This window comes from Microtus pennsylvanicus, chromosome 11, assembly GCF_037038515.1.
Source record: "Microtus pennsylvanicus isolate mMicPen1 chromosome 11, mMicPen1.hap1, whole genome shotgun sequence".
In the NCBI taxonomy this organism is placed as follows: domain Eukaryota; kingdom Metazoa; phylum Chordata; class Mammalia; order Rodentia; family Cricetidae; genus Microtus; species Microtus pennsylvanicus.
Window position 1 is genome coordinate 26719505 of NC_134589.1, and position 26792 is coordinate 26746296.

Here is a 26792-nt window from a genome sequence, read left to right on the forward strand (position 1 = left end):
TATCAAAAATTCCAAAGTTTACTGCTAGAAAATGGCAATCAGAGCAGATTTTTATTCCAAAGCTCATTGCATTACCTGTCTTTCTTAAACAATCACCACCTACCCTGACAATGATACATTAGCCACCCGCAAGCCAGCAGAACATTTTATTACAACTTACAGCTGACTGAACTAAAAGCACAGCTCTTTTTGTCTAAGCAGTGTCACTACCTGGCAAGATACCCCAAAGACCTATCAAGCTGTGAAAAGGGCTCTAGGGTAGTTTTCACCAGCACTTCTACCACACTGTTCCTGAATGGGGTGAATCAGGGGCTCCTTTGAAATAGGAAAAGATAAATTAAGTCCTACTTTACTGGGGTTGATGTTAAGCAGCAGAAACCCTGGTTCAATTTCAGCTTAAAACTTCTATTTTCTTTTCTTTTTTTAAATATTTATTTATTTATTTATTATGTATAAATATTCTGTCTGTGTGTATGTCTGCAGGCCAGAAGAGGGCACCAGACCTCATTACAGATGGTTGTGAGACACCACATGGTTGCCGGGAATTGAACTCGGGACCTTTGGAAGAGCAGGCAATGCTCTTAACCACTGAGCCATCTCTCCAGCCCCAAAACTTCTATTTTCTAAACAAACAACACAAACATCTGGAAATGGAAAATCTAGGCCCACTGGGCACACTGATCCCGCAAACTAGGCCCTTCTGCTACCTGCTCTATCACAGCATAAATTTACTGAGGAATAAAGAAGGCACAGAGCAAAATGCCATTAATTACTTCACAGGAGAAGCGTTTGCGATGAGGCTTTCCAGGCTCTCTACAGAACCTCCACCTTCAGGCCCCAGAATCATGACACAATGCCCCTCCAGGCTGAATCATGGCAACCAAGCCAAGACAATTTTATTATGAATTTCAGGCAAGGAGGCATACCCGCTGGCACTGTGATCTCCTGAAGCAGAATGGAGCTTTATTGGTTTTGGTGCCACTTTAATTTCTTACATTTGAGTAACTGGAAAACAGTTTCCATAGAAAAGGGGAATGGCACTAGACAAGTAAGAGACAAGGGTGCTGGGAAAGTTGAATAGACGTTCAGTTTTTCTGCAGTGCTACTAGACTGCTCCTCTCACCTTTCTTTACACATTCTTTTAAAAGGACTTCTGCTGTGAACAGCTCTGATCCCGCCTACATAATTAGACCAAAGTAGCCACTCCTGTCTCTTGGGGGACAAAGTTTTTTTCTTAATTATGCTTCTGAAAACCCTGCCTAATGGCAGTACTTACTCAGGAGATTGAAATTGTGTCTCCCAGGCCTGGCCAGCGTGTTTTGTTTTGTTTTTGGTCTAATTACACATGTCCCCAGGAGATTGGAAAAGCTCAGAAGAAGCTGTTTCAGCCTCCAGGGTAAATTCTAGATGTTTAGATCCTTTCGTGAAAGATTTTTTTACTGTTTTCCTAAACTCACAGAGAGGTGTAAAGGTAAAGCCTGCTTTCAAACAGGCTTGGAGCTAAGGCTACCCAGTGGGAAATTCTGAACGGAATTTGAAAATGCACCTACCAGTTACTACCCCTGCCCCCCATTTTCCTGAGATAGTGTTTCTCTGTGTAGCCTTGGTTATCCTGGAACTTTCTGTAAACCAGGCTGGTCTCAAACTCATGAGATTTGCCTGCCTCTGCCTCCCGAGTGTTGGGATTAAAGGTGTGTGCCACCACTGCCTGGCAACTTCTCATTTATAAATTTATTGCACTATTGGGATTCAACTGCCTTTTTTTTTTTTTTTAAATCAGAAGGAAACACGCTACATTGAAACCAACATCTAAGTGGCAATTTGGGCTAATTCCCATTCCTCTTGCCCCAAAGGTTACAATTAGCTTTTTGGCAGAGAATGAAAATGCAGAAACATAGAAGTTTTTAACTTTGATTCTAGGTATGTGTAACTTTGAGCTTCAGTCTTTCTGTATAAAACGTGGGCTTTGTAGTACTCATCATTCTTACAGGACCTCAAAGAGAAGTGATAAAGACCTGAGGTATATAAGAACAAGGGACCACTTCTTTGGAAACCAGAGGCAGGTCAGACAGAACCATTGTAACTCTATGAAAGTTTGGATACTCAGCTAAACCCAGTACTCAGGCACTGAGTAAGGTTCAGGGTGACTGTGAGATCGAAGGCAGCTGGGGCTACAGAGAAAAGCCTTGTCTCAAAATAAACAAAAAATGAGCACTGGACTGTACTAATTTTACCCAGCTTAAAGAGAATATTTTCTCATTATCTCCATTGAAACCAAGTTTCTCCTAGTTAGAAATGAGGTTGACTAGAAGGGTGTGGAGTTTTCATGTTGCCAACTACTAATCAAGTCTCCAAAGGTGATAACAAAAATAGTTACTATCCCAATCTTCATCAAGAGCAATGATTAGGTCTATATGCCTCACATTCAGTAATACTCCAAAATGCTCAACACAGATAAAGCCTCTGTGATAAGTCTAGGTACCCTCCTTTGTCCTCAGACACAAAAGGAGATATAAGAAGACAATTATTCATAGCAAAAACTAGAAGGCTTTAGTGTTCTTAGCTAGTGCTACTTCTTCAGAAAAGTACTAGAACTCGGACACAATAGGAGAGGTAGCGCCCCCAGCAAGCATTTGCTTTCTCCTGAGGTCTACTGCTGGCAGCTAAGTAAGCCTTTTAATTCTTCCACATCAACTGCTCCTGCCTAACACACAAGGAGCAATTCTACATGGCAAATATCAGTCTTCCTGGCCACCTCACAAGTGATATCTGCACAGGCCCCAGGACACAAGCAGGCAGCCATTGGGCTCCACATGCCTTCACAATACAAGTCAGTTCCCATTGTGTTCTGAGGTCCTTTTATCAGATGTGATCCTTGAGAAAAATGCTTCCAGGGTGAACTACATTGGAGGAATTCTGTCTATTGTTACTTATTTTCAGAAAACTATTAGTAAACCGAGTGTGGTGGTCTTCACCTTTAATTTCAGTCAGCACCTGGGAGGCATAGGCAGGAGGATCTCTGTGAGTTAGAGTCCAGCCTGGTCTGCCTGCCTCTGCAAAGGCATGTGCCACCACTGTCCAGCTGGTTTCTCTCTTTAAAATTACATTTATTTGAAAAAAAGAAGACAGGAAAAAAAATAAAAGCCAGGCAGTGATGGTTCACACCTTTAATCTCAGTATTCAGGAGGCAAAGGCAGGTAGATCTCTGTGAGTTTGAGGCTAGCCTGGTCTAGGGAGCAAGTTTCAGGACAGCCAGGACTACACAGAGAAACCCTGTCTCAAAAAAACTGACACACACACACACACACACACACACTCCATTGATTTGTTTTGTGTATGGGGCATGTGTGTGTGTATGTGTGTAGGTCAGAGAACAACTTGTGGGCGTCAGTTCCTACACTCTGTGGGTTCTGGGAATTGAACTCAGATCCTCAGGCAAAACACCTTACCCATTGAGCCACCTCATAGGCCCAAGACTATACAGTCTTTTTGATAAAGTTTGAATAAGTTAATGAAGTAAAAAATATCTTGAAAATTATAAAGTACAACCCAAACGTTAGCATTACCTGAATCTTTATTCTTGTTGGGTTAAAATTAAGACAGAGTAAGAAGAGGTGACTATCAAACATCGCCCTCCGCTCCACTGGATGACTCCGATAGTTTACCACTCAGAGCACAACACCTCGAGCACCAAAAGGTTGCTACTGTGCTGGAACAACAGGATAAATAAGATCGTCTTGTCCAACTGAGATGTATATATGCTCACTTCATCCATGATACTGCACATAAGCCCTTTCACAAAACTGAAGAGGTCACAGGAACACCTGGTCCTATGATTATTTTCCTATTCTTTCTTATCTTACCTTGTCAGCAGCTGCCAGCAAATCATCAGCCATTTTGTCAAGGTTTGGCGCCTTCCCTGTGTAGATGAAGCACATCATTTCCTTAAAGACATCAGGTTCCACATCGTTGATTTCGACCCGATTCTGTGCAGGAAAAGTCGAAAATGAGAAGCATTCCAACAGAACACAATTCTAAACTATACTCATGAGGTTAAGTTCTGGTGAAGAAAGCAGCTTGTATGAGTTAAAACCTAGCATGGATAGAAAGCCTCCTCCCTCTTCTCTTCCCTCCCATCAATGTATACTACTTTTATTTTATTTTCTCACAGACAGTAGCAAAACAACTACATGTGTGATTTTTTTTTTTTTAAATCTCTGGACTTTCTAGTATCTTTAACCCAAACCACTGAGATGATCTGCTGAACAGTAAGTCCACATCAACTGGGACACTCCCTGCTCTCAGAAGGTGTCTGTTCAAGAAACAGCACTTTAATAACATGGCAAGATAAAGATAATTAGGAAAAATAAATCTGCAAGACTGGGAAAGGTCTTACTGTAGTCACTGGGTTAAAAAGAAACATGTCCGTTCTGTTACACACCTTTTTGCTCTCCTCCATTTCGTGTTCAAACATGGCACTGAAAACTGGAGACCGAGCTACAAAGTAAGAGGGAAACAATGAGGTTATGGCATGGGAATTGCTTGATTACCCTAGCAATAATGATGATCTTTGTTCTTCCTATTCCATTCCCAAGGAACCGATCTTGGCCTCAAAACACATCAGAATTATAAAACCTATGTTTTCAAAACATTTCTTTGGCTGTATTTTAATCATCCACATTTAAATGAAATTATTTATCTATATTGGGCAACAATGGTATATATACTACTTATGTAAACTTTGAACTTCCAACTGGAAGGTATCCCATGGTCTAAGCAGGGTGTTCTAATATCTGGACTTTTGGACTTTTGGCTGGAACAATGACTGGCACCTCTATAGAGACTACACAGGAAGAAGGTCAAAAACTGGGCTCAATGGCGTGCACTAGCTTGATAATGAACATTAATGGCAAATTGCCTGTCCCTCTAGTTATGTGTTCTACGCTCTTTCTTGTTTGGTGAAACCATCTTCCTTAACATTTAATTATTTTTCATCACAGAGAATTCAGTTTTTCTCTTTAGAAATGGGAATGAAGACAAAAGGTCAAGAAACAGTGCTATATATGTTCCACAGTGCTATGGTCCACGTGCTTTCTATGAATACCCATGAAACACCACACCACATACACACAAAAAATAAGTAGACTTAATTCCAACCAGAACAGTAATAAAGAACTCAATTTTTTTCATATTGTTGAGTAAATCAGGAGTTGAGGCCAAAGTTGACACTTCCAACCCAGTACCTAAGAGCAAAAGGACAGACAGAGAGTGGGTAGGATGGTGGCAGAGACCTAGAACTTTTGGCCTTTACATCAGAAAGAACTAATTTTAGCTCTGCCATTTTCTAATCATTTTCTTGGTAAAATCATTTAACTCTCTGAACCATTTACCCCTGGTTCTCCTGATATATATATATATTAATATTTTAATTTTTTACAAAAAAATTATAAATAAACGAGGCATAGTGATGCATTAAGTGTAAGGTAAGAGATTCCGAGTGTGAGGTCAGCCTGGTCAGAAATTTCTCCCCACTTTTTAAGATTTTGAATGTGAACTTCAGTATTTTAATCTATTTCAGAAGGTTATCTATACCTTCTGATCTTATCTCAGAAGAATTACAGACTATATGGTGCTCATGGACTGGTACTTTAATACAAAGGAAGGGTCCACAGCAGCAGGTGGGGTTTGGAAAGTCATCAGTGAGCAGACCACACTAATGCAATGGAACAGAATTCCCAGCAAGAATAGAGCGAATACTGAAGCAGACTGTTAGGGCTGACAGCCGCATGAAGGAATAGGTGAAGAAAAGGGAGGGAAGGCACACAGGAGAAATAGCTGGGGCAAGCAGGAGATACAGCTTGGCGATGGAGTGCTTGTTGAGCATATGTGGGGCCTAGAGTTCGATATCCTGAACCATAAAGGGAAAGAACAAAGTAGTCAAAGAACCAGGACAAAACTAAAGCACAGAGTCAACTAGGATAGGATCTGCAGCCTTTCCAACTTAGGGACTATCAGGTAGTTCACATAACTTCGGAAAATTCTTTCCTAGTAAGGAGGTGAACTGAGGACAACGTGGAGAAAGGAAGCAGACAGTGAATGTGCTACCTCAAGAAATTTAGCTCAGAGTATGTGGGGAAAAGAGCACATGCACTGAGAGAACCAGGTTTCTAGGAAGGCAGGGCAAAACTCAGAGAGCAGAAGTATACGGAACCATTCATCCTCAAGTTAGGGACACCTTCTTACCACTGAGAGACAGGTAAGGGAACAGTGGTCAAAGATGCTCCTACAAGAGGGTCTCTTGGAAGGAAATGTGGGCAAAGGCATCCTTTAGGAGTTGGAGGAATCTTGAGGGGATGACAGAAGTCTGAAATGTCTACTGTTGGGAAAAAGAAGGAGGCTGACTGTATCTACAGAAAGATACACTGGGGGTCGGGCGGGGTGGGGAGTTGAGTCAAGGAGATGGCTCAGCAGATAAAATGCTTGCTGTACAAAGCACGAGGACCTCTTTTTGGATCCCTAGTACCCACTTAAAAGCCAGACATGTATCTGTAACACCAGCACTAGGAGGACACGGGAGAGCCATGGGAGGGATCCACTGTGTCCCTCCCATGTCCTCAGATCCCTGGAATGCACTAATCAATCTGCTCAGTAAAAATGGTAAACTGCATGTCACGGAGAGACCTCAGCTCAAAAAGTAAGGTAGAAAGCAACAGAAGAAGACATGCAACTTCTGGACTCTGCATATATACACACAGTAATGTACTTGCACAGATATGTGCAAAAACATGCTTGTACCACACATACAAGAAACAAACATTAGGCCGGGCGGTGGTGGCGCACGCCTTTAATCCCAGCACTCGGGAGGCAGAGGCAGGCGGATCTCTGTGAGTTCGAGACCAGCCTGGTCTACAAGAGCTAGTTCCAGGACAGGCTCCAAAACCACAGAGAAACCCTGTCTCGAAAAAAAAAAAAAAAAGAAAAGAAAAAAGAAACAAACATTAAAAGAAAGAGAAAGGGGGGGGGGGCTGGAGAGATGGCTCAGACAGAGGTTAAGAGCATTGACTGCTCTTCCAAAGGTCCTGAGTTCAATTCCCAGCAACCACATGGTGGCTCACAACCATCCGTAAGGAGATCTGGTGCCCTCTTCTGGCCTGCAGGCACACATGCAAACAGAATACTGACAATACTGTATACATAATAAATAAATATTTAAAAAAAAAAGAAAGAGAAAGAGAAAGAAAGGGAAGGAAGGATGAGAGGGAGGGAGGAAGGTAGGGAGGAAGGGAGGGAGGGAGGGAGGGAGGGAGGGAGGGAGGGAGGGAGGGAGGGAGAAGAAAAAAAAGAAACATGTTGAGGGCTTCACTATACAGACAGACACTAGTCTGAGTTGCTCACTTCCTTCAGCATTGACAATCTAGTTGAGGCAGAAAATGGGAAGTTGTGGGCTGGAGAGATGGCTCAGAGGTTAAGAGCATTGCCTGCTCTTCCAGAGGTCCTGAGTTCAATTCCCAGCAACCACATGGTGGCTCACAACCATCTGTAACGGTGTCTGGTGCCCTCTTCTGGCCTGCAGTCATACACAAAGACAGAATATTGTATACATAATAAATAAATAAATATTTTTAAAAAAAAGAAAATGGGAAGTTGTCACATGAGACAGCTTGAGCTCGTTTCAAGAGTAAACCTTAGAATGACGGAGTCAAGATGTCTCAACAGAGGAGTCCTGGGAAGAAGTATGTTACTTGGAGAGCCACACAATACTCTCTTATGCTCTGTACTCTGCAGAGCAGTGTGTAGCTATGGCTCCCATTTTCTATAGGGTGAAGTCAGCCTTCTCTCAGTTCCTCCTCTGGGTGGATCTTTCTGGTCTTAAAGATCAAGAACCTGATGGAACAAGACCCGATCCTCTGGGTCAGTAGCAAGTCTCATTCTTCTTGTACTTTTATAGTGAAGAGACAACTTAACCATCTGAGGCCTAAGTCTCAGCTTGATAATACTTACTCCCTTGACCAGAATCCTCTCCATTGCATCCAAAGCCCAACTAGGAGCTACCACCTGCTCTTAGGTACTCTAAGAGATACTTTCCCAATGCAAAGATATGCAATATTTTTATATAACCACCATTTACACATTGAAAATGATATAGCCTAAGAGTCCACTCAAGACAAACCAGAAATGCTGCTTTTATGAAAAGTAGCCTTTTTGGTTATGAGAACTATCTTCAGAATACAAAAATACAGTACAGGTATGGTGGCATATGCCTATTAATCCAGCACTGGGGAGTTGGGGTGAGGATGGGGTTAGGACTAAAAGTCTGAGGACAGTCTGGGCTAGTAAGTTCCAGGTCAGCCTAAGCTGTCTCAAAATACCAAAATGAAAACGAACTTTGAAAATGTATTTAGGTGCAGAGTTCAAAAGCTAAAGTTGTTCCAAAGGCAATTTTGTAGCCACTAGTTTTCCTATTGCATCAAAATTATAAAGCGAGTCATGAATAAATACTAACCTGCTAGGATAGCCTTGTGAGCCTGGAATTCTTGGCCAGCCACACACAAGCAGCAATCTGTGAATCGGGAATTCTCCCACAGTCCTCCTAACTCATCCGCCAGCCGGCACTCAGGAACCTTCACCATATTCATGGTGTTCTGTCCAGAAATATTGACGGAATCTTGTACTACACTCACCTGTGAAATATAAGGAGACAGAAACAAAGCTTTTGTTACCAGCAGGTGGAGAGAGAACTTCTGCCACAGTGCAGAAATAGAAGATTTAGATACCACACATTTTCTTGAAACTATCTCCACAAATCAAGACTTTCTCCTTTGAATCAATTAACCATTTATTATAATCGTACTTCTTTTATACCACACTGTAGACAATGACAGCCTCACAGAGTAAGTTCTTCTCCAGTTTCTAATAAGTTCCATCTCCTTGCAAACCCAAGCACAGCTATCAAAGAGAAACTGACAGGAACAAATGCTCAATTTCAAGTATTCCCTTTACCCTACATCTTGTAGGCAACAGGAAGCGGTCTGTCTCACTGGGCATGGCTTGAGCATATATGAGACCTCAAAACCCACCTCCACAGTGACACACGTCCTCCAATAAGATCACATCTACCCCAACAAGGCCACACCTCCTAGTAGTGCCACTCCATTTGAGGAGCCATTTTTTTTCAAACCATTACAGTCACTATATAAAACTCTAAAGAAATGTAGTAACTTAAGCCCCAAAGCATTTCAGTTATTTTAGTTAAGTCAGGAAAAACAGATAAACTGTGGTTTCTGTAGAGCTTGGTAAGTAGCTGACATTTCTCAAAGACATTTGATTAATGAACATGATGGCTCACAACCCATAAAGATTAGACTAGGAAGAACTTTCAGTAGGGAAACTGGGTGGGTATACCATAAGTTTTACACCCAAATTCAGTCATCTGTGACAATGACATTCAAGATGGCTGACTGCAGCTTAGATATGCACTTATATATACCCCTGGAACAGAACGGCAATGCCAATTGTATGGAAGGCTCCTTCAACCTTCCACTCTGGTTTCAGAAGCATGTTTCAACTAGTTTAATTAATTCAGCCTAGACAGAAATCAAGCTAAATTTTTAGATGAGTTAGTGAAAGCCAGCTGTTGAGATACCAGTTATAAGGACTTACAAATCACATTAACATTATAAAATATGCTAGTCATTAAACAAAAAAATAACATCCGACAAAGCAGCCATGCACCCAACAAACGCTGTGTTTTGTTTCCTACAACAAACACATGTTAGAAAAGTTAAGTTCAAGCAGAACTCAAGCCTTGAGAATTAACTCCCTGCTCTTCTACTGCTAAGAATCTGATGAGAAAGACAGTTTAAGAACATCCTTGATGACCCAGATTTCTTTTGACCTTCAAGATGCAAGTCATCCTTTAGCTGCAGTCATAAACCCAGAGGCAAAGTTAATGCTTCATCCATATGACCTATAATCCCTTCTGTGTAAGAGTGAGGTATTTACTACCAGGTCAAAAAACTTATTCATTTGTTTAAAACTGTTATGATCTTGCACAAGGAGGCAGTCAAGCTAATCAATTATGAATGTGCTCAGCATTAGAGCGCATTTATCAGGAACAGATTATAACAATATTTTAATAACCCGGACCCAGCACAAACCACCCCACAGAGATCCTCTCTTGCTTTTTTTTTTTTGTAAGATTTCTAATTTGGTTCAATCATTTTCTCATATTAGTATCCTCACTTCTTTGATATAATATTAACACTAAAAGTGAGAGTTGTCTGTTCCCAGTTATAATTCTAAATACTAATTTAGGAAAAAAAAAAGGAAAAGACCAATTAAATCCTACTTCCTCACAGAGAAAGGCAGGAATCCCCAGGGATGGACAATGTAGAGAATGGAGAAAGCTTTTGGCACTATGTTTCTAGTTTGAATTAAATCAGGCTGACAGGAGCCCAAAATCATTAACACTTAATAGCAATTGAGTAGACTGGGTAAATGAATTGGCAAAAGCTAAGCTGAATTTCAAATGAACTATGGTTACCAGTGGACTTTCTGCTGGCTAGATACATGCTTGGTAATGAATGGAGCCCAAAGACTGCGACACCCCCCAGTAGGGCTATTCTCCTCTTTGGACACAGACAGGAACACAGCAGGAAGGAGAAGGTACCTTTATTGCCTGAGTCAGGCTTGTTCTGTAGATATATGGATGCTTGGAATCTCCAGAGTCCTGAATGTCTGGCACCTCTTACCAACATTAAATACGCTTAATTAAAAATAAATTTTAAATGGCACTCAGAAATGAGTCTTCAGAGCCCAAACTTTTAACTTAGAGAGGAATTGTTTTCCTTTGCAAATGATGATGCTAAAATGAGACCATTTTGAGAAAAATGAAAGTTTTTTTTTAATGCCTATAAAGTTGACTATGGAGACTCATTCAGAACTGCAGCTGTGAAGATGACGTGACTGTGACATTTATGTCGTCTTATAAATGAATGCATGAAAATGTCTCAGGAAGACTGTATAATCTACAAAGTTTCAAGTTATGGGAGGGTCTCACTTTTAAAGTCAACTTCTTTTTCTTCTCTCTCTCTCTCTCTCTCTCTCTCTTTTTTTTTTTTTGTTTTGTTTTTTTCAAGACAGAGATTCTCCGTGTAGCCCTGGCTTTCCAGGAACTCATTCTGTAGAACAGGCTGTCCTCCTATTCAGAGATGGGCCTGCCTCTGCCTCCATAAGTGTGGGACTAAAGGTGTGGGCTACCATGTTTGGCTTTAACTTCTCTTTTTTAAAAAAGGAAATTACAAAGAAAAAATTTTAAAGAAAATTTCATGAACAACTAAGGACTATCAAGCCTTGTATATGTTCATCCACTAAAAGGGAAATCCATAGAAATATTTAATACCCATGAAAGACTAAGTACTGTCAAATCTTGTACAGTCATCTCTATAAAAGGGATAATCCATGAAAGGCTCTTTAGTGTCTATAGAATTAAAAATTAAAACAATAAGGAAATGCCACACATTGTTTATAGCGTAGCACATCATCTGCAGCAGACTAGCAGCAACCTGAATGTCAATCAGTAAGAGAACAAACCACACAATCATAAAACAGACTTTCCCTTGTACTAAAAATAAACTGTGGTTGCATTTAAAGTATAAATCTTAGAAACAATATTTTAAAAAAGCAAGTCCTAGATGACAACATTAAATCTCATATCAGTTTTATAAAGCTCAAAACCAAGTAAATCTTAAGAATGTATTGTTCAGGCACATAAACATTAGGGAATAACATAAAAAGTGAAGTAACTGCCTCATTCTTTGGTCAGGGGACAAGTATTCCATATACGGGAACAGTACACAGGCTATCCTCTAGTTACCGAGATATCAGTGTGGTAGTGGGTTTGCCTCATCAACATGTTTTATAACCTACCAAGATGCTACATAGCAAGCTAACATCTCTGTAGGTCAAGAAAAAGCAAATATTAGTTGTTCCATATAGTATAACTAATACATATGACCAATTCACTAAAAAAAGAAAAATATGAACAGACATTATTTATTTAAAATTGGGTAAAAAAATACATATTCTCAGGCAACCAAAGGAATAGTCTATTCTTAAGAATGGAAAGGATATTTTAAAAACATAAGCTAATGTCTGGATATTTTACAAGTGGTGTTTATATTTCATATGATGTTTCCTATTTCATCTTAACTGTCACCTTACAAAGAGGACTCTTCTACCTGCATAGGCAAAGAAGGGGGAACATATGACACCTTCATAGCTAAAGGATATTTGTTTTCAATATAAGTGACTGGAAAGGGTTAACAGAAGCTGAAAATTTTCACAAAGATTTCCTATGGCTCAAATTATTAAGGAGAAAATTTTAAAAATTTAATTTAAACATGCTTTGTATGTTCTCCCTTTCATTACTAAAGTCAATACGCTCTACTAAGAAAACTTGGGAGAGCCCTTGCTCTCTTGGGTGAATGGCATTCAGCTCCACTTATTACGGCACAGCAGACAAGAAGTGGGAAATGGAGAGCTGACATGGCCTTGACATTAATTTGCTGTACAATGTTAGGAAAAATTACCTGACCTCCCGAGGCACTGCTTCGCTTGTGTAACAGAAATGAAGAAAACAGAACTAGTCTAGCTCAAAGGATTGCGATAAAGATGATTCAAGAAATGCTTAGAAAACATTTAAGTATGTTAATTAAACAAATGCAACTTGGGAAAATCGCCATATTTTCTAATAGAAAAAACTCATCAAGAACTGAAAGTGAACCCCATGTGGCATATTACAAACAAGACCACCCATCTGGTACTTTCAGTGATACCACTGAATTAAAGGCCAAAGAGGCACAAGCATGGTGCTCAGTCTTTCCCTTCCTGATTCCCTGTGACCTCTGGGAGCACCAGAATCTCTGAACTAGCTGCACTCAGTGCACATCAGGAGAGCAAAGAAGTATCTGGCGCAGACTGGGGGAGCAATGCAGCATAGCGTGTACTTGTGACTAAATTCCATGTGGATATCCTTTCATAAAAACCTCTAAATAATTAGAAAATAAGGGAAACAATAGAACATAAAATATAAACAGGTATTAAAATAAACTTGTTTATAAGTACTCTACTGATACAAGAGAAACAGGTCAAAGGAATAGGACTTACATGGAAATGGTCTAGCTGTGAAAAGTGCTAAGAACTTGGATGAATTGCAGACATTTTAAAAACCCACATATCAAATACACACCCCCACACAACCGTCTTGCAGTGTTGAATGCTACTAAGTCCACAGAGAGCCTTGGAACAGGAACGAGTCTCACTAGGCACAAGACCAAGTACGAGAAGCAACACTCAGCACCTGTGGCCAACTGGGAAGTGTGAGAGGAACAGATGGCACACCTGGTTCTATGGCGAGAAACCACGGCATCAGCAGAACCCAGCAGACGTTTCCCCGTTCAACATCTCCTCATTTCCAACGTGTCATCGCACTTCCCTTCTAAGTCAGTAAGGCAAATCTAAACTTAACCACAGGATTTCTCCTAAGAGAATTTCATATGGGGAAGTGAAAAAAGAATGCTGGAACTCAGCCTCAGCCCTAACCATAGGATAAGAGTAACCAAGTGAGGGCAGGCCAAACAGTTTCCAAATCACAGATCACAATCCAGGGGTCAGAGCAGCTGGAATAGTATGGGGACACCAGGAAAGGATGGACCCACTGTAGACTTGAAAATGTTATGAGTCACGGTACTGCCTAAAATGCCAGTGGTAATATTTAGAGAAGATTCTCTTTAGAGAGAAGCTTGAAGACTGGCTTTCATTTTCAACAAAATTAGAATTTTCTACTATTTTAAATGGTTTTTTGTTTTGTTTTGGAAATACAAATCTTCAGCACTCAGGAGGCATAATGATAGGAGTGATCTTGAGGCCAGCCTGGGTAGACAGAGCTGCTTTTAAAACCAAAGGAGTAAAAAAAAAAAAAAAAACCTCACAAATTTCTAGGACAGACGACAGGCAAAGACTGAAACTAATGCTGTTTCTACAGCATCTAACCTCAAACAAAGCCATAGTTAATTCTTATTGTTCTACTCAGGCAACGAGTGTGACCTGCAACTTAGCAAGACTTAGATTAGATGAAATTCACATTTCAAGTTCATTAAACATAAAACTGCCACTCTTTACTTATTTATTCAGACGCTGATAATCTACCATTTCTTTCAGTTACTCTGGAATTAAAATGGAGAGGGAATGGCTAGTATACAAACTAAATTTTACCTTTTCAGTGTACAAAGTTTTCTAATCATTAGCAATTATTTGTTATAATCCACAGTCTGCTACTACCGGCCATGCTTCATGAAAGGGCAAGAGTTCTAAGGGACAAGTTCCTGGACTACACAGGTGTGATATGCCTTTGGAACGGTCATTGACACACAACGCAAGCCTATTATTTGATGAGCTAGCTGGCAATTGCGACACTTGCCTGAACTCAGCCTCATGAAAGTACAAAACCACTTGCTTCACTCTCAGGAAGCAGTTCCCTGACTGTGAGATATACAGGGACACTAATACTCCAGTTTAATAGAATTTTTATTTATTTACCCCAAGTTTCTTGCATTTCTCCATGTATGGAAAATGGCAGGAAATGTCTCATTACAATATATTGTACCCATTTAGTAAGCCCTTTTCAGTTGGATCTTGGGTCAAGAAATTTTTCTAAGCTTATCCAAAGGCTCTTAGGCCACTGGTGAGAGACACTGACCCTTCAATATGATGACAGCTGACTCTCCCCTTCTAAGCTACCAGTTTCCACAGCTTTTACCCTAGAAAAAGTAGCCCCTCCCTTTCCTACTTCATAATGATCCCAGCAAGACAAATCATGAACACTCAGCTCCTCCAAGTAGTCACCTAGTCCAAAGAGCAGAAAAGGAGAACAACCCAGCCAAACACTTGCCACCCAGGAAGGAACCAGAAACTTTAAGCAACAGAAACACAAATTTAGTTGCAGTTGCTAGCCACTGCTCAGCTTGAAGTGTTATAGTATTTGAACCGCCCCACACAAAAAAAAAAGAAAAGAAAAGAAAGAGTGAAGATCCTGACTCAAGCATCTCAAAACTGACAGATACAATCTTCGTTCTTATGAACAGTAACAAGTAGAGAGCCCAGGTGCCCAACAACCTTGAAATCATAAGGCAGTTCAATCAGTCACATAAATAACATTTGTACAGAACCACTCCCCTTGGGGATTTTTCTCATTTCACATCCTTGACACAATACAATTAAGTCTACCAATACACATCAGGTCAGGGAATTGCCAGTCTCAAAGCAGGGCAAAAGGACTCACCTCGCAGAAGAGGGTGAGCTTGTCATCAGGGAGAAGCCCATTGGCCTCGTCCAAGAGAAAGTCTCTACGAATAAATTTTTTGAATCCCCAGTCTTTGCCTTGCACGAACCTATAAGCTCGCTGACTCTCTAGAATGAAAAAGAGAGTCATATTTAGAATTCTCAAAGACCAGCTCAAATCCACAACTTATCAGTGTATGAAATTACTGGATGTGAAAGTAGAAACATTTACCCATAGCTTTGGTTTCTTCTCCCTTGGCATTCAGGATGGAGAACTTGAACTTCGCCCGAACTTCACTCTTTGGACAGCTAACCAATAACAGGTAAAGTGACAGGTAATCTTTGCTTTCTTCATCTAACCCTTTTGGGTTTACTCGCAAACACCTGCCCAACACAGAAACAAATGTGGATTAAAAAAGCCTTATGGCTCCTGAAGTCTAGCAGGAAACATCAGAATCCAGAGGGGAAGAAGTGTTTCTGTTGCTGTTGTTGTTAGGTTTTGTTTTTTAGAGTTTAAGTCCCTTACCAGGAGACTGATTCAACAGAAACTTGAAAACAATATTTTCTACACCAATTTGGATCAGCTTTTAAAAATTAGACAAAAATAAAAGGGCATTCACATCTCTTACGTCTCTGCCATTTCCTTTATAATTGTCAAATCATTCACCTATCTCAGCCTAAAACATTTAAAATGTTTTTCAGACTACTCTGTTTTTCATTCTTTAATCCCAGAAAAGACAGCCCTCAGTTTCTCATGGGGAAATACTTTTTTAAAAAGTTGAGAGCCATTTAGTAACCCTGTGAGAGAAAAATGTATTCTGGAGAAGTATCCACATAGCACATACTCTTTTTTATTTGTTTGCTTTTCTAAACAGGGTTTCTCTGTTTAACAGCCTTGGCTGTCCTGGAACTGGCTCTAAAAACCACGCTGGCCTTGAATTCAGAGATCCACCTGCTTCTGTCTTTTGGAATTAAAGGTATGTGTCACCACGTCTGGCTGATACATACTCTTTTATAGATATTTTATTGTGTGTGTGTGTGTGTGTGTGTGTGTGTGTGTGTGTGTGTGTGTGTGACATGCCTGTGGAGGTCAAAGACATGGGATCCCTTTGGAGCTGGAGTCGGGTAGTTGTGAGCCATCCAATGTGTGTGCTAGGAACCAAACTCAGATCCTCTGCAAGAGCAGCAAGTATTCTTACCTGCTGAACCATTTCTCTAGCCTTCAGCAATTATATTTTAAGAGTTAAAATAATAGAGGTATTGTGGAAGAAGCACAGATAAAAGTAAACTCTTATTCGACAGGGGAATGTTCTAAGCTTGGCTTCTAAATAAGAGTTTAAGATGCCAATCTGTTAAGGATGATTCAAAACAGAATCTAGACAAAACTTAATAGGTTCAACTGAGTTAAATTGTAAATGTCATTAGCTGAAATGCATGGAGTTCAGACACTGCTCTACCACATAGCATACACAAGCCACATGTATCTTCAAGCCTTGCCAGGGTTATGTCACCTTTCTCAAACAGGTGGTCTAATCCAGTGACTCTCTAGGGAGTACAGATGCCAAATATACCACTATACAGTATGCTAGAAAGGTTAAATATAATGCCAAGGATAAACATTTCACTCAATAGTTAGTCTACAGTTTAATGTACAAAGTCAGAAAATATTAAATTAATAAACTCTTCAGTGGGTTATCAGAGATCAAAGTGGAAGATCTTTTTTTTTTATTTTTTAAAAGATTTATTTATTTATATGTATACAATGTTCTGGCTGCATGTGTGCCTACACTCCAGGAGAGGGCGCCAGACCTCATTACAGATGGTTGTGAGCCACCATGTGGTTGCTGGGAATTGAACTCAGGACCTCTGGAAGGAAAGTCAGTGCTCCTAACCTCTGAGCCATCTCTCCAGCCCAAAGTGGAAGTTCAGAAACAAAAATGTTCTGATTTTTGCTAGGGACATATGGTTGGTTGTGTCCTTAACTACTTGCTCCTATTTCTCAAGATGGCACTCATCCTCACTCCCAGATGATAGTCACCTTGCAATAGGCACTAGTTCAGGAACCCCAAACTTAATCCATTCAGAGCATGAACAACATACTATACAGTAAATTCAGAGAAAGCTCAAAGACTTGTTGGCACGTGGTAGATATACCTATTGTTACTTTACGCACAGGGAAGCTACGCTTAAGACATGTAATAGCATGGAACGTGAGTAGAGGAAATGAAGCCTGCTATGTAACAATGTGCCTCCTGGATAAATTTTATCTCCATCCTGCCAGTTACAAAGCCAAATAAGGATGACCTTGAACCATTGCCCTGTTCCTTTTTGAGAAAGTCTCATCATGTAACCCTGGCTAGCCTGAAACTTGCTATGCAGACCAGGATGACCTGGAATTCAGAGATTCACTTGCCTCTGCATCCTGAGTGCAGGGATGAAAGGTGTGTGCCAGCATACCCAGCCTAATCTTGAACTTTTATGAGACGTAGAGAACGTCTCTACCTCTGAGCAGTGGGATTTCAGGGATCCACTACCATGTCCAGTTTATGAGTTCTGGGGATGGAATCTAAGTCTTCATGTATGTGCAGGTAATTTAAAAGTCAAGTCAAGATTTTATGTTAAAAACCTTAGATTGTTGCTGCATGTGATGACACACACCTTTAATCTCAACACTCAAGAAGCAGAGGCAGGTGGATCTTTGTTTTGAGTTTAAGGTCAGCCTGGTCTTCATGCTGACTTCCAGGCCAGCCAACACTTCTTAGTGAGACCGCATCTCCAAACAAACAAAAAGAAACCCATAACAACTAGACTTGTTGCTTTCTAAAAAAAAACCAGAAAATCTGGTGATAGTTGGCCCTTCTCCAAACAAAGCTCTAGTTAGCTGAACTGGGTGACTACCAGTCCTTCATACACTTACTGAAGTGCCAAGAACTAATCCTAGAACCTCCACATGCTAGTTGAGCACTCTGTCACTGAGCTACACCGGCCTTCTATAAACCTTCAAAAATTTTAAATTACACTTATTAATTTCTTTTTTAAAATTTATTATATATAGTGTTCTGCCTGCACGCCAGAAGAGGGCATCAGATCTTATTACAGATGGTTGTGAGCCACCATGTGGTTGCTGGGAACTGAACTCAGGACCTCTGGAAGAACTGCTGAGCCATCTCTCCAGCCCCTAATTTCTTCTGTGTGTCTGTATCCGTGGGTCCATGAGTGTCATGGTTCTAGTGTGGAAGTCAGAGGACAACTTGCAGAAATCAGTTCTTTTCCTTCCACCATGTGGGCCCCAGGGATCAAATTTGGGTCTTCTGGTAACACTGGCACTCTTTCCTCATTTACCCTATACAACCCGAGTTTGCTAAATTGTATTAAACTCATTAAATTATTTCAAACACTTGTAGTTGAGTACCTACTGTGTCTGGCACTATTATAGGCAATAGGACAACAAAAGTAAAATCTGTGCCTTTAAGAACTTACATTCTGCCCATATCCTATTCAAACCAAGCAAAACAGGCAACTTATGGAACAAGTTTACAACTAGAGGTGTTCTTCCTCACCATTTCAGTTTATCATTGGCTCCTGATGAAAAAGTTGAACTTTTTATGACTTCACCCATTTCCTCCCGGCAAAAACTAAAGTTATTGATGGTCCACATGTAGGAGAATTTCACTACCTTGATCTGTTGATAGAAAATTAGGAAGGAATTAAATAAGATGTGGGGAACCTGGAAAAAACAGGTTGAAGATCAGATAAGCACCCCTCCCTTATCCCCACAGAAGACTGCAGTTCAAGTGGTCCCTCGTCTACATGGAGAAATCTCTGACCTACTGCTTTTATAATGCTTTCAACTTTTGAAAACACTGGTTGGAAATGAGAAAAACACAGTCAAAGAAAGAACAGCAACAATAACAATACAAGAACAGGGTAGGTAAAGTCTGAAGCTTTGTGGTCCTAAAAGAGTCTGTAATTGATATGCTGATGCCATTCTGGGGGCTGTGAATCTCAAATACTGCTCTGAGCTTTAGAACACATACCTATCAAGGAGGATCTAAAAAAATCTAGACAAAATTTTCTCTGTGAGTTCGAGGCCAGCCTGGTCTACAAACCAAGTTCCAGGATAGCCAGAGCTGTTACACAGAGAAATCCTGTTGCAAAACCAACCCCCAAAAAAATCTAGCTAAAGATTCCCTCTTGAATCACCATAGAAAAGCATTAGCCTTGGGGATTTAGACTCCATGTAAGGAAAATAAGAAATGCAAGGCTAATAAGGACCTCAACTTGTACTTTTTGGCCCCAGAGAAACTAGGAAACCCAAAGTTGAAAAATGATTATGTTGCTTTTGTCCACTAGTGAAAACTTGAACTTACCTGTGTATAGCACCAGCTCTCAGCCACGGGACCACTCGACATTTCTGCCGGAGGTGGAGGACTTGGAACCCTTGACATCGCCAGTTTGAAGGTTAAACTGGGTTTTCAAAGTCAGGGGGCAGAGATTTCTGGTTTTTCTTCACCCTGGTAAGATCCAAGAATTAAGATTTATTAGCCCCCTTTTTAACTGATTTTTTATTTTATTTTATTTTTTGGTTTTTCGAGACAGGGTTTCTCTGTGGCTTTGGAGCCTGTCCTGGAACTAGCTCTGTAGACCAGGCTGGTCTCGAACTCACAGAGATCCGCCTGCCTCTGCCTCCCAAGTGCTGGGATTAAAGGCGTGCGCCACCATTGCCCGGCTTAACTGATTTTTTAATGTTAATCTGAATTTTTATTATTCTTCTCTCATATAATACATCCTGACCTCAGTTTCATCTCTCTCTACTCCTCCCAGTCCTTTCCCTCTTCCCTATTATCCTATTATTTGTTTGATCTTCTAAGATACTGGAAACTTTGTGGCCTGTCTGAAATGTTCTGTCCTGATTTAAATATTAACTTCAGAGAAGACCATGTATTCTCCTGGACAAAATTACATTATTGTTCAAGCACAGTCACTTACATCTTTAATCTCAGCACTCAGGAGGCAGAAGCAGGTAGATCTCTGTGAATTAGAAACTGTAAATCAAGTTTCAGGCCAGCCAGGGCTACATGAGACCCTGTCTCAAATAAATGAATGAATTAAATAAAAAAAAATAAAATTCCATTACTCTTCTGCACAATGCTCAACATTATCTTTAAAAACTGCTGGGAAGGATGTCATACAACTTTCATCCCAACACTCTAGAAACAGAAACTGGTGTATCTCTTGAATTGGAGGCCAACCTCGTCTACACAGTCAGTTTCAAGCCAACATGTACTGCACAGTGAAACAAAACAACAAAAGAAACAGACACACGTGATCAAAGGGTGTATTAAAGCACATCTCTGAAAAGCTATTTGACAAAGTCAGCATGGCTAGCACTAGATACCTCCTTGCCACCAGAACCTTTCCTTAGGACACAAATGCTCTGCTCCAGTAGAAAATGACCTTGGTACCTTAACCTCCAATTTTCCTGATCACCTGTGCTTCACTGCAAACTTAAGAACAGCCTTCTGTTCATCTTCTCCACCAGCTGCTCTCTTAAAGGGCAACATTTTTACACCTCCCCTAGATGTGCTCCTTTCTCCACAACATCACGTCAAATTTTCACCTGACTTTCTAGATTTTTTCTTGCTTTCTCTGCTAATCATTCCTCAACCTCAACCTCCCCCCCCACACACACACACAACAGAATCTATTATGTAGCTCTGGCTAGCATGGAACTCACTATGTAGATCATACTACCTGGAACTTAAGAGATCCATCTGCCTGCTGCCTCCTGGGTACTGGTATTAAAGGTGTGTGCCACTCTATCTGGCCTTCTTCAATTTCTTTTATTGGATTTTTTCTTTTACTGTTATTCCCCATGGCTTAATTTTCAATCATATTCCCAATTTACATTCTTATGGCAACCAATCATTTCAACAGTATCAAATTTCTGCCAGTACACAAACATTCTCAAGTCTCTTAAACTTACACCTCTTCTATAGCCCCAGGCCCCTTCCAAATAGCTGCTATACATCTTGATGGGATGTACCACTAATAAATCCAACTCAAAACTATTTTTATAAATTAGGTCATGGACCAGTGTGATGGCTCAGCGAATAAAGGTGCTTGCCATTAAGCCCATTGACCTGAGTTTAAGTCCTAGAATCCACAAGGTAGAAGGAAATAACTAAGTCCTACGAATTTTCCTTGTACTACATGTGTGCCATGGTACATGCATGATATCCCCACAAAATAAATAACATATATATAATAAAATTATTTAAAATGTAAGGCCAGGAGTGCTAGTACATGCCTGTATCCCAGCACTTGAAATTCAGAAGCAGATCTCTGTGAGTTCAAGACTAGCTTGGTCTACATAGAGAGTTCTAAGTCAGCCAGAACTGAGAACCTGTCTCCAAAACAAAACAACAACAAAAAAAAACAATTAAAAGTCAAAAGATGCAAAGTTGCAGAGATATATAGGGTAGATACAGAAACTCTGTTCCACTGTTGGTGAGACACTAAATAAAACAAGACATATATTGTGTATGTAGAATCTGGTCAGATCTAACAAAATTTAAAACCACAGAACTTAGTACTCCCACTTTGAATAGAATGTTCACTACAGCGGGGCTTGCCAAGTTTGGAAGTCACAGAACTACCTCTTAAGAAGAATGTTGGTCTTACCCCCAAGGCTTCTGATTCAGCAGCTTGAGATGGGCCCAAGAGTGCACTTCTAGCAAGGTCCCAGGTGGTCCTGCAGAGCTAATTCTGGGACCACGGTGAGAACTACTGCCCTAGAGAAGCACTTATGCACAAGACATGGGCTAGAGTGTCAATGTGACACTGTAACAGTGAAAAACTAGAAACAAATTAAAAGCCCTTTAGTAATGAACAGGTAAGTAAACTGGGTTATTTCCATATAATGAAAAATGAGTTTTAGTGTTAAAATAACTAGATTCTGTAAGACTGTGGTCTCCAAACACAGTGCCAATGAAAAGAACAAGTTTTTGAAAAATAAGTGTAGTTCATTATTTCTACAAATATAAGTATTGGTACAGATAAAAGCATACTGTAGAAGCAAAATAAGAATAAGAGAAACAGCAAGTTGTTACCAGTTTCATGGGGAAATGAAATTTGAAAAGAATAGAAGATACCTTGTCTCTTATGTTTTTGTTCTTAAAGATTCATTTTTATTTTATGTAAATAGGTGTTTTGTTTGTATATACACATGTGCACACACATGTGCCTGGTGCCAAGGCCTGAAGAGGACATCAGATCCCTTGGAACTGGAATTACAACAGTTATGAATTGCTATGTAGGTGCTGGTAATTGCACCCAGGTCCTCTGGATGAGCAGCCAGTGCTACTAAGCACTGAACCATATCTCTCCACACCCTCTGATACCTGCTTTAAAATAAGGGTGCTAGGAAGTAAACAAAACAATACAAATCTCAGCTAGAGATAACAGGTGCTTGAGTATCTACTATTCTAACTTAAATAATTTTTAAAATGATAACGATAGTATGTGTGTTTATTACATATGTGCGTGTGTGTGTGTGTGTGTGTGTGTGTGTGTGTGTGTGTGTGTGAACACATGCCATCGTATGCATGTGGAAGTTAGAGGACAACTCTTTGAGTCAGTTTTCTCTTCTTCCCTTTACATGGACTGCAGGGATTGAACTCAGGTAGTCAGGCTCGCAGAGTGCGCACTTTACCTCCTGAGCTATCTCACCGGTATGGTGCTGTCTTTCCTCTCTGCCTAGCTACTTGGAAGATCTAAGACAAACTCTTTGACTCATCTCCTAAAATGACAGGTTTATATTCCTAGTCTACAAGCTTCATTTTATATTTAATCACACATTCTACTCTACATTAGTTTTAAGTTCATTATTTTCCTTTACCTCTTTGCTATAATTCTTTGCACTATTATAGTGTGTGGTTTTTTATGGGTGAAGTGATCAGCATTCAGGTCTTCATGTTTACATGGCATGTTTATCACCTGAACTGTCTCCCAAGTACTTTTTCAGTTTGCCTGATGGTATAAATGAATAATAGCAAAATTATTCAGTAGTAACTCAATTCACAAACATTTGCTTAAATAGCACTGGCAGGATTAATAAGATATATCTATCTGTACTTATCCAAAATAAATGTAACTAAATGTTCCATTGGTCATAACACTGCCCTAGTAGAAGCATTTATAACTAAAGGGTCATCTGCCATCACAGACGAAGTTAGTTGTCTTACACACATGGTATGCTGTTCCAAACAACTGCGTTCACTGTGGGCTTGTGCAAGTCATGAGACCCAGTCTCACAGGCTTGTTTGTCTAGTAACAAGTTAATATACCTTAGGCAGTTTTACAAATCCCAGTTATCATTGCTACCAAGAAAGAAGTTGCAGATTTCCTACTTTTGGGTAGTGCAGCAATGAAGATGTGAATTTTACATGTGAGTTAAGAGCTTAAAACCTGGCTCGTGAAGTGTGTGTTGAGGCTATCCTCCACATTGAGTCATCACAAAATATGGATCTGAGCTTATTTTGAAGTTCTTTTTTTTAACCTTCAAATTCACCTAACAATAATTTATAGGGCTGGAGATGGAGCTGAGTGGTAGAAGGCTTGCTTAGCCCCAGTTTTAATACCCATTATTTTAACAACTACAAATTTTAATTAAAAGTCTAGGAAAAAGACATATTTTTTTCTAATGCTATTCTGTTAATTTCTTAGTTTCTTTCTAGTGATTATTACTCCATTATGACCAGGAATAAAGACTATTTTATTGAGATTGGTCAAATATGTGTTTTTTTCTTTTTCTTTTTTTTCTTTCTTTCTTTTTTTACATTTGACTTGTTTTATAACCAACTCTTTCTTTGATTTTTTTTTCTTTTTCTTTTTTTTAAAATGCCCAACCTAGCACCTAGAAGAACCGAAGAGTCACTCTCAGCTCTGAGAAGCTCTAACCAGACAACCTGCTGGGAGGGAAATTGACTGGGATGGCAGAAGTCTATTTAATTTCACTTAGAGTGAGTACCATGGGCAAAGTGTTCATCAGCAAAGTAACCTGGTGCTGCATGAACTCTTCAGCACTTCATGCCAACCACTGCAGATGCTCGGTAAAAACAATCTTAGGAAGGAAGAGATCTATTTGAGGGTCATAGTTTGAGAATGTTCGCAAGAGACAACTAGAACCAAAATATATTGTTCACAGCTTCAAACAAATTAAGTTCTCCCTAGAAAATGATTTTCCCAGCTTACCAAACTCTAGTGCACTGACAACTCTAGGTTGAGGATGCCTTTATATACCACCGTTTATTTTTTTGCTGTCTCTGTAAAATCCTGACCTGTAAGGAAAGACCTTCCTGGATTACACAGAAAAAGATGCTCTTCAGCATATTCCTCTCAACTCCAACACTGCAGGCAGTGTTACTAGTTAATGGCCATCTCTGATGGGATGCTTCCTAGCAGTACTATAAGACCCTGAAATTACTAACCATCTTTTGACAGGGAATTTAAGTCAATAAATATCATACAATTTCTAACTAGAAGGTTAAACTGTGGAAGGTATGGTGTAGGTAAAAGACAAACATATAAATGCTGTCATGCAAAAACAATGCTTTGCACTGAGTCTATACAGTTCACTTTTCAACTGAAACATCTCTTCCTGCTTTGTTATAAACTTGTAAATATCCGATTGCCTGTAGTAGGTGGGTTTTTCTTGAGACAGGGTTTCTCTGTCGTTTGGAGCCTGTCCTGGAACTAGCTCTTATAGACCAGGCTGGCCTCAAACTCATAGAGATCCACCTGCCTCTGCCTCCCGAGTGCTGGGATTAAAGGCATGCACCACGGCTGCCCGGGGCCTGCAGTAGGTTTTAAAGACACTTAAACGTAATTTGCATCTGTTCTTTGTATCCACTCCTTTATTGCCTAACATAGTGCCTAGAAACAAAGGTATTATTCACTCTGTAAACATACTTTGATTAAAATCCTTATCTAGTTACATTAAGTTAACTTTTCTGGGTTTTGTTGTTTCTTTTAGACAGATCTCTAAAACAAGATTTCAAACCAATACTGAGTACATCAGATGTGCAATACAATGACAATCAGTAATCTGTTCTTTTGGATAAATTGAAAAACATAGGTGCAAACTGTTGAAGGAGGCTGCTTGGCCACTTGTTCATTCCCCAGCCCCCCGAAATAATCACACAGACACTGTATTAATTAAATCATGGCTTGGCCCATTAGCTCAAGCTTCTTATTGCCAACTCTTACATATTAATTTAATTCACTTCTATTAATCTGTGTATCACCATGTGGCTGTGGCTTACTGGCTAAAGTTCCAGAGACAGGCAGGGCTACATGGCTTCTCTCTGACTCTGCCTCCTTTCCCCCAGCATTCAGTTTAGTTTTTCCCTACCTACCTAAGTTCTACCCTATCAGGCCAAGGAAGTTTCTTAATTAACCAATGGTATTCACAGCATACAGAGGGGAATCCCACATCAGCAAACTCCTAGCCTATAACATCAAGTCCAAAATCTAGGGAAAATGAGGGTTTTGGCCAGTATGAAGTTTATCTTCCTTTTATAAAGAAGAAAGATTGACTGTAATTTTTTCATTTTGGAAATACATACCAAGTGGGCTAATTAATTAGAGTTAGCCAATAATTAATTGGCTTCTTATATAATCAGAATTATTTCAACATGTAGACAGATTCTATTAATAATAAACAGGAAAGCCAATTGTTTATGTGTCTTTTTCACTGAGGTAAGCTAGGATACACTAGAAAAGTATAAATCAGACAGCTTGTACAGCTATTTTGTTTAATCTTTCATGAGCATTCCTTCATCATTAATCTAAACTACTCATCCAGAGAATTAAAAAAATAAATCACGCACACAGTTTATCTCATACATGCTGAGTTAACTTTACATTCATCAGGTTTTAAATGACAGGAATAAATAAGATCATAAAAATATTAAGTTAAACCATGAAACTAAATAGTGCTTACTGGCAATCCCATGTGATACAACATAATACCTAGCACAAATGAACTAAGAATGTAGCATGAGCTAGGAACAGAGCTTTCTACCAGAGAAGAGTTAAGAACTTTAAAAAGCCTACCTCTACCTTTCTTCACTTTTAGACTTGTTCAGTTTCTAAAGAAAACTCCCATGTCATACCTATTTTAAACCTGAGAGATGGTAACATCTTCTAGAATATAAGGTGCCAAAACAGCTGATTTACAGATACACACACACCAAAAATACATAAAAGATTTGGGTATATTATTTTCAAAAGGCTAATGTGACCTAAAAGGAGTTTCTGTTTCTTTTGTTAGTATGTTCAAGCATATTCAGCCCAGGAAGTAATAATTTCTCATTACCTTAGGGACAGCTATTACAGGTCATAGTGACATCTTTTGTTGCAATATTTGAATGAGATTTTAATATTTGTTA

The 26792-nt window shown here is 39.7% G+C and overlaps 1 protein-coding gene across 9 annotated transcripts in view; it reads right to left on the minus strand.

Annotated features, from left to right (window-relative positions):
- Positions 1-26792, minus strand: part of Spop (speckle type BTB/POZ protein) — an 84728-nt gene that overhangs the window by 2988 nt on the left and 54948 nt on the right. For 7 of the 9 annotated variants that reach the window (XM_075991003.1, XM_075991009.1, XM_075991008.1 and 4 more), the window contains 7 exons: positions 19710-19853; positions 18900-19021; positions 15572-15723; positions 15341-15468; positions 8504-8681; positions 4442-4497; positions 3864-3986 (listed from right to left, as the gene is read on the minus strand). In XM_075991003.1, the coding sequence (XP_075847118.1) occupies positions 3864-3986; positions 4442-4497; positions 8504-8681; positions 15341-15468; positions 15572-15723; positions 18900-19021; positions 19710-19787 (837 nt within the window). In that variant the 5' untranslated portion in view covers positions 19788-19853. The remainder of the gene's footprint in view (positions 1-3863; positions 3987-4441; positions 4498-8503; positions 8682-15340; positions 15469-15571; positions 15724-18899; positions 19022-19709; positions 19854-26792) is intronic. The other 2 variants (XM_075991011.1, XM_075991010.1) reach the window with 1 other exon arrangement.